The 14,280-nt window shown below is 37.4% G+C and overlaps 1 protein-coding gene across 1 annotated transcript in view; it reads right to left on the bottom strand.

Annotated features, from left to right (window-relative positions):
* Positions 1 to 293: 293 nt before the first annotated feature.
* The window catches only part of LOC306873497 (caskin-1-like), a gene marked incomplete at its 5' end in the record, with an annotated part of 48,725 nt that continues 34,738 nt past the window's right edge, over positions 294 to 14,280 (bottom strand). Inside the window, 13 exons of the mRNA XM_079422829.1 lie at positions 294 to 2,169; positions 2,284 to 3,100; positions 3,426 to 4,059; positions 4,333 to 5,288; positions 5,842 to 5,980; positions 6,282 to 6,383; positions 6,726 to 6,836; positions 7,737 to 7,846; positions 8,218 to 8,299; positions 8,412 to 8,611; positions 9,518 to 9,619; positions 10,837 to 11,076; positions 14,110 to 14,224. Coding sequence (XP_079278955.1) covers positions 2,073 to 2,169; positions 2,284 to 3,100; positions 3,426 to 4,059; positions 4,333 to 5,288; positions 5,842 to 5,980; positions 6,282 to 6,383; positions 6,726 to 6,836; positions 7,737 to 7,846; positions 8,218 to 8,299; positions 8,412 to 8,611; positions 9,518 to 9,619; positions 10,837 to 11,076; positions 14,110 to 14,224 — 3,705 coding nt within the window. The 3' untranslated portion in view covers positions 294 to 2,072. The remainder of the gene's footprint in view (positions 2,170 to 2,283; positions 3,101 to 3,425; positions 4,060 to 4,332; positions 5,289 to 5,841; positions 5,981 to 6,281; positions 6,384 to 6,725; positions 6,837 to 7,736; positions 7,847 to 8,217; positions 8,300 to 8,411; positions 8,612 to 9,517; positions 9,620 to 10,836; positions 11,077 to 14,109; positions 14,225 to 14,280) is intronic.

Here is a 14,280-nt window from a genome sequence, read left to right as displayed (position 1 = left end):
TTGAGAATTTTCTAAATGGCGCACTGCAACGATTTAATCTGCAACGTTTATGGAGACTAAAACATCTAAAGTTTAACTTAATGTGCTTTTGTTATACATAAATAGATAAATTTGGATATTATTTGTGGAAGAAAACTATAAATATTCTTTAACTAATTATTAATGAATTGCTTATGCATATTACAAACTACCTCAAACAAAATTTTTATAACATTCCTTAATGTGATTCAAACCAAAATATAAATGTTCATTTAAAAAAAAAAAAATGCATGACCAAACTCTCAGATGCCACTGTGGTTATATTCATAACAATTTATTTATATTAATTCCACATATTCGCAATGCTTTTTACATGGAAGAGGTCTTTGATGATTTTTATTTTTTTCACCAGGGTCAGACAAACACATTTGCCATCTGAAGGTTTACACAAAATAACAACTGATTATAACACAGTTTTACACTGTAAAATATTTCATATTCCAACATCTATTCCATTGACTTTGCAGGGTCATAATCAAGGACAACACTGTTATGATTGTCGGAAAATGTTCAGTTCTGTTGTATTCCAGATGGCTGGTTTTAAAGTATCACTTATAAAGCTAAAATTAATAACATGATGCATGGATAAAAAATATTGCTCTGTAGTCTTATACATCTTGTGATGACATAGTCTTATCTTATTTTAGCCACTTGTATAGAATATGCAACATCTCCTGTCAGCAAGCCTTTTTTTGTTTGCATGACAAAACAGGAATAATTGCACTGTCCAAGAGATTAACACACACTCAGCCTTTACAAAAAAGTACTGTGTTGGTGGTACTATGGTATCAGATAGTAATACAACAGTACTGTATGATTACCATATGCATGTACTGTAGAATTAACATGGTCATCCAAGCTACTTCAAAAATACCATGGTACCGTGTCCAAAAACATGGCACATTTTTTGTAAGAGAAGACAAGCACACAGTCTCTTTCCCAAAACTATAAATATACACTTCCTAATTCTCTCAGTCTCAAACTGACTTCCCCTCCAAACACACAAACAAACAAACACACACACACACACACACACACACACACTTATTAGAGCACATTAGGAATGAGCAGGTGTCTGATGCATTCCATACTCTAGACTATCAATGATAACTATAACCTATATTTCATATACACACTACTCTTTCCAGCATCTTATTCTGAATTCTGTCTATATCTATGTATTATACCTTGGGCAGGGTGGGATTTGTCAATGCAAGAACTACACTACACAGTCAGACATTCACACACACACACTGACAACAACAACAACAGCAACAACAATAATAACATACACAAAGATTACAATATACCTTTTCAAGTCCAAAGCTTTTCTTCATTATATTTAAAAGGAACAAAGAGATCTTGCACAAAATAGTCCAAAAAAGTGTGAATATCTTCAGGGTCATAAATGGTGTAGCTCTTCATATATTTAGTCCAAACTAAGTGTTTAGTAAATTTTCCAGTTGAAGACCACAAGGTAAAATTCAAAGTTCCCCTTTACATGTGGACAAGCTCTCAGCAGAAATGTGTAAAAGAACAATGCAGCTTCCTAACATCATAAAAGAGAAAACGACTTACCTTCACTGGTCTTAGCACTGCCATCAAAAGAAATATTCATCGATAGTCAACTCTCACCCAACATGTAGTACACACATATAAACACACTCATACATATTAGCATTTATATATTTTTATAATATCTAGAAAGCTTGTCACATAGTCTCTCTTAATATTGTGCTTATCTCTGGAAGCAGCATGACAGCAGGTCAGAATACATACTTGCAGTACCTACTGTGGCCACTAGAGGAAAGGCTGGTGGAGAATGAAAGGGGTTTGAGAAAAACATTAGTCAACAATTAGGCTTTTTCTTAGAGATGCTCAGTTGAAGTTTGACTTTTAAACATGTTGGAATGGAAGAGATTCATTTGCCCTATTGAGTTTCCAATCCTGTTGAGATGGCATCCCTCACGGAGAAACTTCAAGAAGCTTAAGTGTGTCACACTCCCTATGGAACCTGGTATAACTTTTGGTTTTTAATCTAACATGGCCTCCAACTGATCCGCAAGATCATCAAACATGCTGCCAATGTCATCGAGAATGTTGACTGTGCTCTTGTTGTCCACAATGGAGCTGAAGAGGAAAAGAAAGAAACTAGAGTAGACAGAATGGAAGAGATTTCAACAAGTAACATCGTCATCAGAAGAAAGATGATTTGAAGAAAAGTATTTGTTTTAGTGTTTGTACCTGTCATCCTTCTTAATCTTCTCCTCCACTACTTCCAGAGCAGCAGCCAGGGATGCACTGGTCTCCTCCAGTCTGAGTTGTACCATGTCCCCCAAAGCAGAGCCCCCTGTTTCAGCAAACTTCAGTAACCCTTGGCTTTCCACCTCTGTCTTTCCTTCTCCATCTTGTGGTTCACCCTCTACTTGTGTCTGTCTGGCTACACCTACTTTCCTCCTCCTCATTACCACGGGTCCTGCTCCCTCCCCAGTATCTGAAATCAGGCCTTGTTCACCTTGAAACATTTGATCCACCTGGATCAGACCTGTCCTTTCCATTCTAGCAATTCCAACTTGCTCTACTCTTTCTTGCCTCCTACTGTCAACTTCCTCTCTTTGTTTCTCTATTTCTCTTAGATTCTTTTGCACATCCATTCCAGGCAGTTCTACTTCCAGAGGGCTTGGGATGTCCACTGAGAGACCAGCCATGGAAGACCTTGGGGGCTTCACTGGAGCTGATCCTGAACCTGGTGTAGAAGGTGTTTGTGGGGTTTGGGGTGTCTGAGGCGTCTGTGGACTCTGAGCTGGAGATGTTACTGCACGTGGGGAAAGCATGCTCCCATCTATTGGTTTTGGGGTGACCGGACTCAAAGTCTGTGGTGGATGCTCCAGTTGCTCAAATGGAGCTTGGCTGAAGGAGGCACTGGATGGGCTGAGAACATCTGCCTGAGGAGAGCCAGGAGTTCCGATTGTATGGATTGGTTTGATTTTTACAGGTTTGGGCAGTGTAGGAGGTGGACTTGGCTTGGGAGATACTGGAGGTGGAACTTTCTTAACCTCCACTATATAGAAACAAACAAAAAAACATAATATAAAACTTGTCCAAATCATTTCATAAAAGACTTTTTACTACATTAACCATAAATTGGGAAGGCGTCTATTGATATGTGGCTATTTAAATACGAGATACAAGCTAAGCAGAGATCTGGTTTCCTTGAGCAACTGTGAAAAAATACCCATTAACTTCATGCATGGATGAATTTCTATTTTTGCTTGCTAGACTGGTTTATACTTACTTGCTAGTTTGCTACAGACAGACCAGTTTGCAGGACAAAGAGTGAGAAAAAAAAATGAGAAAATTAAGTATCTATTAGATAGCATTGTTACCTGGGCTATGTTGACCTTCTGGTCCAGGTAAGGGAACCTTCCTTGTAGGAGTTGAGGGATCTGGTTTTCGAAGGGCCATTGCTGGTTTAGGTGAAACTGGGGGTTTTAGTATTTGTCTGGGAAGAGAGCCAAAGCCATCATGATGCAGTTCTTCCTCCCTACCACCATCTCCAACACAAGCTTCTGATACAGGCCTTCTCCGAAAGTTCTCTGGCCCACCTCCATCAGTGCCCTTACTCTGTGCTGGAGCCAATACTTTGGGTCTTCGCTTTATAGTACTTGTTTCTGCCAGGTTAAAATGTTCACAATCTGAGTGATGTGGTGGTCGCGGTCTTCTCAAAGTTGCTGTGGCATCCATCCGTGACCACTCCTCTTGTGGCAGAGAGGAAACTCCCACTTCCAGATGAGTGATCATGGAACGAGGACGTGGTTCAGGGGCCTGTTTAACTAGTTGGGTTTCACGAGGTGCTGGTCTATGATGTGCGGAGTCTTGCATGACTCGGCTCATCTCTTCTTCTCGTACATCATCATCAGGCTGCTTATGAGAGTCATAAAATTCGCTGATTGTGCAGCGGCGACTATCTGCATCAGAATTCAGAACTTCACGGTTCTGCCGCAGTAGGTTATGGCTTGCCTGGGGAACAGGTAAAACATAAAAAGTGTGCTGGGCATCAGTACTCACTATTCAAAATGTAAATGCATTGCATAGTTCCTAGTTACTTTGTCTATCCAGTTACATGATGTATGCATCAGAAAAAATATGAAAGTTCATGTATCATCAACATTTTAATTTGTGAATTGTTTTTAACTGCATTGTAAGATACATTTTTTTGCGTTAAAACAAGCACTTGGCCATTTGGGCATTAGCTATGGTAGCTTAAAACAATGCCTAAAACTATTTAATTACCTGCAGATTACCACTTCCTTTATCACTGCTCCCGAGATTGGACATTTCAAGCATGGCAGCAATATCCCTTACGCTGCCCCCAGATGAAGTTTTTTCAGAGGCAATGCCACAGTCACTACGTCTGCGCTCCCTGTATGTCACATTGAGTAGCAAATTGTTAGCCCTATTTTCACTAGACCTTGCATCATCTTCTGCAGCCTCGTCAGCCAGGTTACCAGTGGAAATGGAAGAGCATGAACGTTTTGGTGGAGTTGGAGGACGAGTCCGTCTGCGCGGCCGAGCTGTAGCGAATGACTGACTGCGATTGACACTGTTGATGTCAAGAGTTTCACTAGAGGCTCTCGAAGAGCTGCTGGGTGTAACCCTATGTCCACCTAGTGTGGCATATTTCACAGAGGAGTCTGGCATGGGTAAGTCATGCTCAGCATCAGTAACAATGGACTGCCCAAGTCTTGGCTGGGGCAGAGTTTGGCTATTGCCTTCTTCGGTTTCTCCTTCAGGCGATAGGCAAAGTAAGGGGACAGTACGAGTGTGAGAATGCGAACGGGGAGAGTCGCAAGGCCCTCTAGCTCTGCTCTGTGCTTTTAGCGGGGAGGAAGGACTGTGTGAAGGAGAATTTGAAGCAGAAAATGAAGTTCTGCTTTTAGTAGGGGTGTGTGGAGGTGTTGGGGTGGGACTCTCAATTGAGCTGGTTTTCTTCAGAGAAGGAGGGGCATTAGCTCTTTGTATGCCCCGTCCTTGGGTGCTATGCCGGGGAGAGCTACGCCCCTCCAAACGTCCCTCTGTTCTTTTACGTATTCGAACAGAGGGGACAGAGTTCTCATCTGGTTCTGTGCTGGTTTCTAATGATTGTTTTGAATCTGTGCTTTCTTCTAATTGGCTCTCCTTGGTGGCAATGTCTGCTTCTGTAGATTCACTCAGTCGTTTGACAGCTAACATCAACTTCTTTTGGTGTCCTTGGTGGGAAAGAAAAGGCAGAGGTGGAAAGTTATTATTTTTGTCTGTTAGGTTCAGCCTGTATGCTTTTTTCCTGCTGAAAAGACCAGCATGAATTATTAGAACAGCGTCAATGGCGCATGGTACCCTGAGTCATGCCAAGGTTTTGGCAATCAGGCCTGATGTTGTGGTTTTTGTGGTTTAAGTCAAGTGCTGACAAAAGCGTGTGTCAGCATCTTCTTGAAAGTTCTCGTAGCACCACAGAAGAACGTAGAGAATAAAAAGAAGGAACATAGGCTTTATGGCTAAACAACACATACAGTAGAATATTCATCTGAAATCCAACTTATTCAACATCTATGCTTCTATGTCCTCCTATTCCTCATGACATTTAGTAGCAAAATGTAGATTCTGCTTGATCAAGGAAGTCTAGCTGGTTAAGCTAGATAAGAAGACTGGGACACCAGCACCAACTTGCCTCCATCCAGAACACAATATACTGTGGTGGTCATTCATGCCAGTCTTTTCTGCATGAATTCTAAATGTAAACATAAGTATGTGTAGTATACATGCCTAGTTTAGTGATGCCAATCTCTTTTAGGTCCTCCAGGGTAATATCACTAATGAAGTCCATATTGTCATAGCCGTTCTGAACCAATGTCTGGTAGTATTGATTGAGACCAATTGCCGACAGCCACTCAGCCAGATTTGACTATAAGGTGCAACAGCAAGTTCACATTACACATTACATAAAATTGTACATGTGTATATATAAATACTGTATAATCAGCAAACCACTTTATATAAAAAATGAACATGAATTTCATGTAAGCCTGATAATCATGTTCTACAATATAAATTTATAAATGTACGTATTTGATTAGAGACCTAAAGATAATCAAAATATACTCAGTATTCTCAAAATAATAATGCTTTCTGTAGAATTTCCTTTTTATTTCCTTTAAATTATATTTTGAATTCCAGATTTCTGGAACCCCACTTTTTTCTCTTACAGGTTTCTCTTGAGGTATCCAGTCTGGGATGTTTATTTTGCTGATCTCTGAAAGCATTTTCTTCCTGTGCCCTGGTTTTGTCACTCCAATAGCAGTGAGGTCCTGTGGGGTGCACATACATACACAGCTTATAAAATCTCAAAACTGATATAAACAGTTAGAATAATTGTAAACATATATAACAATTAAAGAACTATTTGCAAAAAAATATTATGTGTTTTATTCTGACTGTCCCTATAATGTAAAGTGGACTAAAAAATAATAAGGGCTTAAGTCACTTTGGGGTCACTATACATATATAGTTACAGAATGCAACATTTATTCTGTTTTAAGAATTCATAATTTTAATACTTCAAGAGACTTTGCATCATATGTATTAAATGCTTATACATAGGATGCGCAAGGAATGATGATTGACAGCGTTTATCTGAGATTTTGCATTACCTCTGATGTCATTCTGTTTATGGTCTGCAGGTCATAACCAGCAGTGAGAAAGTTTGTTGTGTAGAACTGCAGCTGTGCACTAGTGAGCCATTCAGCAACAGCCTCTGAGCTCTAAAACACACACACATACACGGCAGGGAAAGACAGAAATGCATCAATAATTCAGACATTCCTTTGACAGATTCATGATTCCAAGTCCAGATATGTTATCAAAGTGTGTCAGGGAGTACACGCTATAACCACTGCGTGGCAGCAAATAACATACTTGCTTCAAAATTGTACTTCACTAACCAAAACGTATCATGTCAATACAATCTTTACAATATCTTGATATCAACCCTAACATATGAATATAATAATAATTCAGCGTTATGATATATCAAATTACTGTGGTATTATCTGATACAATGATGGCACTACAGTACTTACTAATAACTTTGACTAATAAATTGACATATAAATGTTCTTTTGAACATTTACGTTTTCTACAAATAAATGTTCTTTTGAAATTTCTATTCTTGAAAGAGTACTGAAAAGAATCATATTTTCCACAAAAATACTAAGCAGCACAACTGTTTTCAGCATTAATAATAATAATAATAAATCGTTCTTGAGTACCAAATCAGCATGTTAGTATTATTGGTTAACACTTTTCAATAAGGTTCATTAGTTAACATTAGTTAACTACATTAATTAACATGAACTAAGAACCATCACAGGAATAAATTACACTTTAAAATATGATAAAATAGAAATTAAATTGTAATATTTCACAATATTGTTCTTATCAACGCCTTGGTAAACAAAGGAGACTTCTTTCAAAAACATGTAAAAATCGTATAAACATTTGTAGAGTAGTGTATGTTTAAAAGTGTGTAGCTTTAAGTTTTACAATATTCATTCTCATTAAAACACTCACTAAGTATCTGACCACCCAAGAGACAGATATAGACACAGTATGATTCACATAAACAAATCTGGTCCACCACACACACACACACACACACTTGCCTTGCTCTCAGCTGAAGCTTCATCTTTCCTCTGCAGCAATGGATCCACAAAGGGTTTCTTCCTTTGCTGACGTGGGACAGCAGAGGCACTCTGAGCGTGCTGAGAAGACACTATGGGGGGTGGGTGGAGTTAAAAAAAAATTTAAAATCACATTTAATATTTTTACTTATGAATAGTAGTATGGGCTTGAGTATGGACATATAAGATGTGTACAACTGAGACATATGGATAAAACCTAGATAGATAGATAGATAGATAGATAGATAGATAGATAGATAGATAGATAGATAGATAGATAGATAGATAGATAGATAGATAGATAGATAGATAGATAGATAGATAGATAGATAGATAGATCTTACTTCACACATCCCCTAAAAACACCTGGCCACCATTACATGTACAAAAGTAACTATAATGGCTGAGAAAAATGAAGTTCCTCAGAATACTGGTATATATATATATATATATATCGCAGTACCTGAATTAGGATCTAAAGACTGAGATGGGTCCATAAGATGTTCTTTTGCTTTGGCTGACTGGGACAGCACCGTGGCCAACAGCTAAAAAACACACACACAAATGCACACACACATGATCAGTAATGTGAGAAATAAAGAGAAAGACAGACACATCTGTCCTTGTGTGCATCTTTGGGCTTTGTGTGCGCCGCACCTTCACGCCCTCGGCCTGAGCATGCAGTCCCGGGACGTTGAGGCCATGCGCGTTCACCCCGGGTGAGTGCGTGGGGGTGGTTGGCACAGGCGCGGGTGAGTTGGTGAGGTGAGCGTTGGCATTACTGCTTTGTCCGCTAGTAGATGAACGTCCACTGGTCAGACTGCCTGTGCTGCCCATACTGCCAACACTACCCCCTGCTGGCAGACACAAGTTATCATAAAAAAAAAAAAAAGTATGTCCATGTTTGTGCATGAGTTTGCTTTAACTACTTAAAAGAGAAACATGAGATATTCAAAATGCACATTCTGTAGTTCAGCATGTGTTTGGGTTGCTGACAAATAACATGACCATATTTGAATATATATGAATGTATATGGTAAAGTTTTTGGATCAACCTCTGTTTTAACAATCAAATGTCATTTACGGTTGCATTAATTTCAAGACATTTATCCGTATTGCTTCACAATGTATCACAAGATTCGAACCAAGTATGTGGTGCGACGACTCTTGAAGCACTGTAATTGAATGCACAAATGAGATTTGTTGATATTTTTGGTGTCTTTTCATCATACTATGGTATGGTATGGCTTCACACTTGTAATATTGTCCTATATAGACTACTTTTATCTGCTTTTGAACTTTTAGGATCTTGATAATGTAAGTCGCTGTATTTTTATTTATGAAAAAGGTCATGAATTCAGGTTTGGAACTAAATAGTCCTGTTTACTTGGTTTTTATACACTAATATTAAAAATTTTGGTATTCTTGTTTTTTTTTTTTGGTGAAAGAGTAGCATTAAAAAATGGTATAAATTACATTTTAACATATATCAAGTAATATTGTGAAATATTATTACAATTTTATAGTTTGTTATACTTGATCAAATAAATGCAGCCTTGGTGAGTATAATGTAAAAAACATAAAAACATCTTACTGATCTCAAACTTTTTATTTTTAAAAGCATAAATATTCCATGCCTCTAGGTTAATATGAGACCATAATAAATGATGCAAGCATAATATGAACAATTTAAAAAAAAATGTTTTATATAACATATAGCATGCCACATCAACTGTCCAATAAAACTGTCCATGTGTTTTTACCAGCTAAAGGTTTCCTCAGTACCCAAATCTCCTCATTAGCACCACTCTGCTGGCCGCTAAGGGTTGGAGAACCATGAGGGCTGGAAACGGATCCCCTTGAGCCTGAAAGATAGCAGACACACACAAACGCAGTGATGTAAGAATAAAAACATTACTTTGCAAACTCCTAACTGGCAACCACAGATGCACACCGAGGGAGCAGATAGCAAAGGGATCATTTAGGGCAGTTTAAAAGGACTGTAGCATAACCCTCAGTAATGTGGGAGCCTTGCTGATGAAAATACATGTCATGTTTGCAAATACATTTTCATGCAAAAAATATTCAGACCCCTTACAAAGTTAGAAAACTCAGTTAGCTGTGCAATTTTATGTCTAGTACTGAAACAAATAAGATCCTCTGAAAAAGTCCTGTAATACAATTGGTTTTGTTTTAATATTCATAAAAAGGCAGTGCAACAAATAAAACACTACTGTTAAAAACAAAACTGGGTCAGTAATATTTTTAATCTCTTTGAAAGAAATATCTTATGCAGACTGCATTAAATTGATATAAAATACAGTAAAAACAGTAATATTATGAACTATTATTACAATTTCAATTATTTATATTTTAACATATTTTACAAAGTAATTAAATTCCTGTGATGTCAAAGCTGAATTACTCCAGTCTTCACATGATCCTTCAGAAATCATTCTAATATGCTGATTTGCTGCTCAAGAAACATTTCTTATTATTCATATTGCTGCTTAATATTTTTGAGGAAACTTAGATATTTTTTAAGTTTCTTTGATGAATAGAAGGTTCAAACAAACAGTATTTATTTATTAATTAATATAATTTTTGTAACATTATAAATATTTTTACTGTAACCTATTTCTCCTCACTGAATAAAATTATTAATTTTCATTTAAAAAGTCTTAGCGACCCTGAACTTTTGAACAGTAGTGTGTATATATATATATATATAACCATAAAATGCTGAGAATTGGGGAGAAAGTTGCTTAACTGACATAAAAAAATTAATGTCACAATGTTTTTAAAAACATAATTTTTTTTCATCCAATATATGATTTTTAACTTTTTTCTTGAGGTGAAATATTATCTGGAAATGTTCTCAATAGGTTTAGTCAGATTCACACAAATATCTAATTTTTTCGCATCCGAGTTTAGCAAAAACATTCAGATTCACATCTGTTTACTGCATTTTACTATGCTCATGAAGTTTAAAAAGAAAAAAAAAAATGCCAGGTGTATGATATGATACACTCATGATGGGTAAATGTAGGTATTTTTCTGACTGTGTTATGTGTGTTTATACCTGTCTCTTTTTGTGGCTCCTCTGAGCAGGAGGAGGCTGGTTCATACCCAAATGTGCTGCAGGTAGGCATATTATAGCCAAATGAGGTGAAGAGGGGCTGATGGGTAAGGGGCTGGGTAGGAGGGGGAGGGGGAGTGAGGGGCAGAGAAAAAATGTGGAAGAAGTCACCGTTCACCATGACAACTGAACCAATTGCTGGCGGACGGATCTGTATCTTAAGATACTGTTGGGTTGAGGGACCTGGGTACAACAGAACGGCAACACCAAAAAAACACAAACAACAAGAACAACAACAAAAAAACAGGAAAGGAAACAAAACAAAACATGTTCAAGCAAAAATGTCTAACTCTATTGTTGAGCTTAACTTTACCCTGTAAGTTAACATGCAATGGGAAAATGAACTTATGTACACTTAAGTTTAGAATACTAAAAGAAAACAAAAAACACTATACTCATGCATACTATTTCCACAACATACAGTATACTTGCAATGCATTCCCGCCAAAAAAAAAAACATATTCATAACTGATCTATGTGCTATGCATGCAGTCTACAATTCACGCATGAAAAAGGAAGATAACAGGGATCGGAAGTGTGTTAGAGTGTCGCCTATGTACATCAATCAATTACAATTCAATATTGGCATATTTCAATAAAAAAAAAAAAAAAGTGTGAAGTAAAACCCAGCAATGAATTTTGTAATCACACAGCCCATAGAGCCCCACTGGGAGTCTATGGCACATAACTGTATGCAGATTTTAATGTACCACAGATTTCGATGCTCATCTGACAAGAGGAACTGCACAATTTGGTCAGAAATTGCATTTGGTTATATTGTCCAAATGCACAGTAAGTGACCCAAACTCAGAGCATATGCAGGGATGAATCCCTGTAGATCAGTATTTACTGCAAACTGAGCCACTTCGAGAAACTAAAAAACCCAGATCCTGAGCTGCTCACATGTACATAAACACAGTGCCACGCTTTACTGTGAAACCTGCAGTGCATATATTTATTTAATTAAATTGCAACCTCTTTGATTTGATAAAGCCGCTTTTTTATTATGATTAATCGTGCAGCCTTACTTTTTAATTACTGTATTTTTACGTCTTGCCTAGAAGCCCAGCTTCTCTTATATGGACTGGATCCCAACCAGCCCAACACAGCCTCAAAGGCACAACCCATGGCACTGGATAAGTAGTAGTTTGAGAAGTATGCATAAATTACGGACACTAGAATAATTTTTTTTTAAATCTGATACATATTCTGATACTGATAAGTGATGTTGTTTCTTCACTTTTGAGATGCAGCAGCCGCCGCTGATTTGCATGTATAAATGTGTGAAAGCCTGTTTGCATGTGTGTGAATGTGCAAAAGTGAGAATTCACTGATGTGAGTTGAAGGAAAATAAATGGGGGCATTAAATGATGGTACAGGTGGACTCAGAGATGACTAAACCGTGACAGATAGATGAGCCACTCTCATCTGCCCCATTTGTCACTCCCTATTTCATCTCTTCAAGCTGACACTTCTAATTAGAATCACTTGACTGGTGATAAAAGGCAGGACAGTTGGATATAGAGCGAATGAATGACATCCACACACATCTACCATGGGCATGAAAACACATTTTGAAATACAGACAGCAATGATCAATTATGAGATTTAATTTTGCTTACAACTTAAAAACATTTCAGCTATTTATTAACTGCTATATGTTTTTTAAGGTGATTATTAATGTGTTGCTATGTGGTTGCTACAGTATTCTTTGTGGTTTTATTGAATGCATTGCTAGGTTTTTGTTAGTTTGTTTTTTTGACTGTACTAAAGCATAAAAATGATATGTTTGCAGATATTATGCAAAGTTTACATACTTGTTTCTCTAAAACATAATGCTACAGCCAGTTATTCTATTTTGAAACGTGTGTTCTATGTTGGAATGTCTGTTTTTGTTTTGGTCTCTGTGATTCCGCCCACTATCAATTTACCCAATAGTACTTCAACATCCTGGGTTGCCAGTTGTTGGAAATCACAGCATATTGAAGCCATGGAAGCCAGCAAACAAATTGAGTGAGAGATCGCAGATTCTACCTGACCTAAAAAGCCTGGGTATCCATCTAAAAAGCCAAAGGACCAAATGAACATTAAAACGCAAATAAATCAAGTCTTCAACTTACAGTGTAAGGCGCGTCACCTTCCATTGCCAATTGTGTTTGTTCCTGTTGTGTATCCCCAATCTGGCAACCTGTGAGTGTTAAGACTGAGGATGACAACAACTCCACCAGTATTTTTGAATTTGGACTGCAGTACCCTTTTCAACGACTAGCTGTCAATATTACATTCTGCACCATTAATGAAGTGTTATGTGGTTGCTAAGAGTGTACTTGGTGGATCCTCAAACTGTCCACTCTGCCTCTATGATATTCTGGTCTTACAATCAGTTACACTTCTGTTCAAAAGTTTGGGATCAGTAAGATTTCTAATATTTTTGAAGAGGCTTCTTATGATCATCGAGGCTGTATCTATTTGATCAAAAATACAGGGGAAAAAAATTGTGAAATGTTATTGCAATTTAAAATAATAGTTTTCTCTTTCAATATGCTTTAAAATATAATTTATTCCTGTGAAGCAACGCTGAATTTGTCAGCATCATTACACCAGTCATCAGTGACAAATGATCCTTCAGAAATACTTTTTCCTTTTAAACTTTTTATTTATCAAAGAATCAAAGAAAAAAGTATCACAGGTTCCAAAAAAAAGAAAAAATGTATTTAAAACCTTACTGATCCTAAACTTTTGAGCGGCAGTCTAAGTCTATGGGATTTTTATTTAATTTTTTTTTTTTCATTTGTCAGGAACATCTGATCACTTTCTCTCTTCAGCAAGCTGCATAATTTGCTGTTTCATTTATGTCAGCAGGTTTGATCCAATATTACAATAGTGATATCTGCTCCCTTAGTTATGATTTATCTACTTACTTCTTCCATTTACTCAAGTGGATGAAACAAACAAAATGCTCATCCCTAACACACACACACACACACACACACATGAAAATGAATACATAAATACTTATATATGCAGAAATGCATGCAACTAAATCAAAAATCATTTAAACACACACACACACACACACACACACACACACACACACACACACACACACATTTATTTAAGTGCCAGGTAGATGAGCTTCAGATTGACCTCAATGTAATATGTGCATATGTGTCACATGACATCCTAGAAGGCTCATGTGGTGATGCAATGGCACACCTGCCCTTTTGATGACTTCCACTATGTTGGACGGAAAGTAACCCACACGGTCATTTCCTGTTCGGTTTTCGTGGATACAGCCCTTCCATCGTCCATCAGAATGCTGCTCCAAGACCTGAGGACCAAACAGAAATGTTCCAGAATGAGCAGTGAATATAAAGAACCACTATA

Source organism: Barbus barbus (genome assembly GCF_936440315.1).
Source record: "Barbus barbus genome assembly, chromosome: 8".
NCBI classification, from domain to species: domain Eukaryota; kingdom Metazoa; phylum Chordata; class Actinopteri; order Cypriniformes; family Cyprinidae; genus Barbus; species Barbus barbus.
The sequence above is the reverse complement of the archived record's forward strand: the minus strand, read 5'-3'. Positions and strand labels throughout refer to the sequence as shown.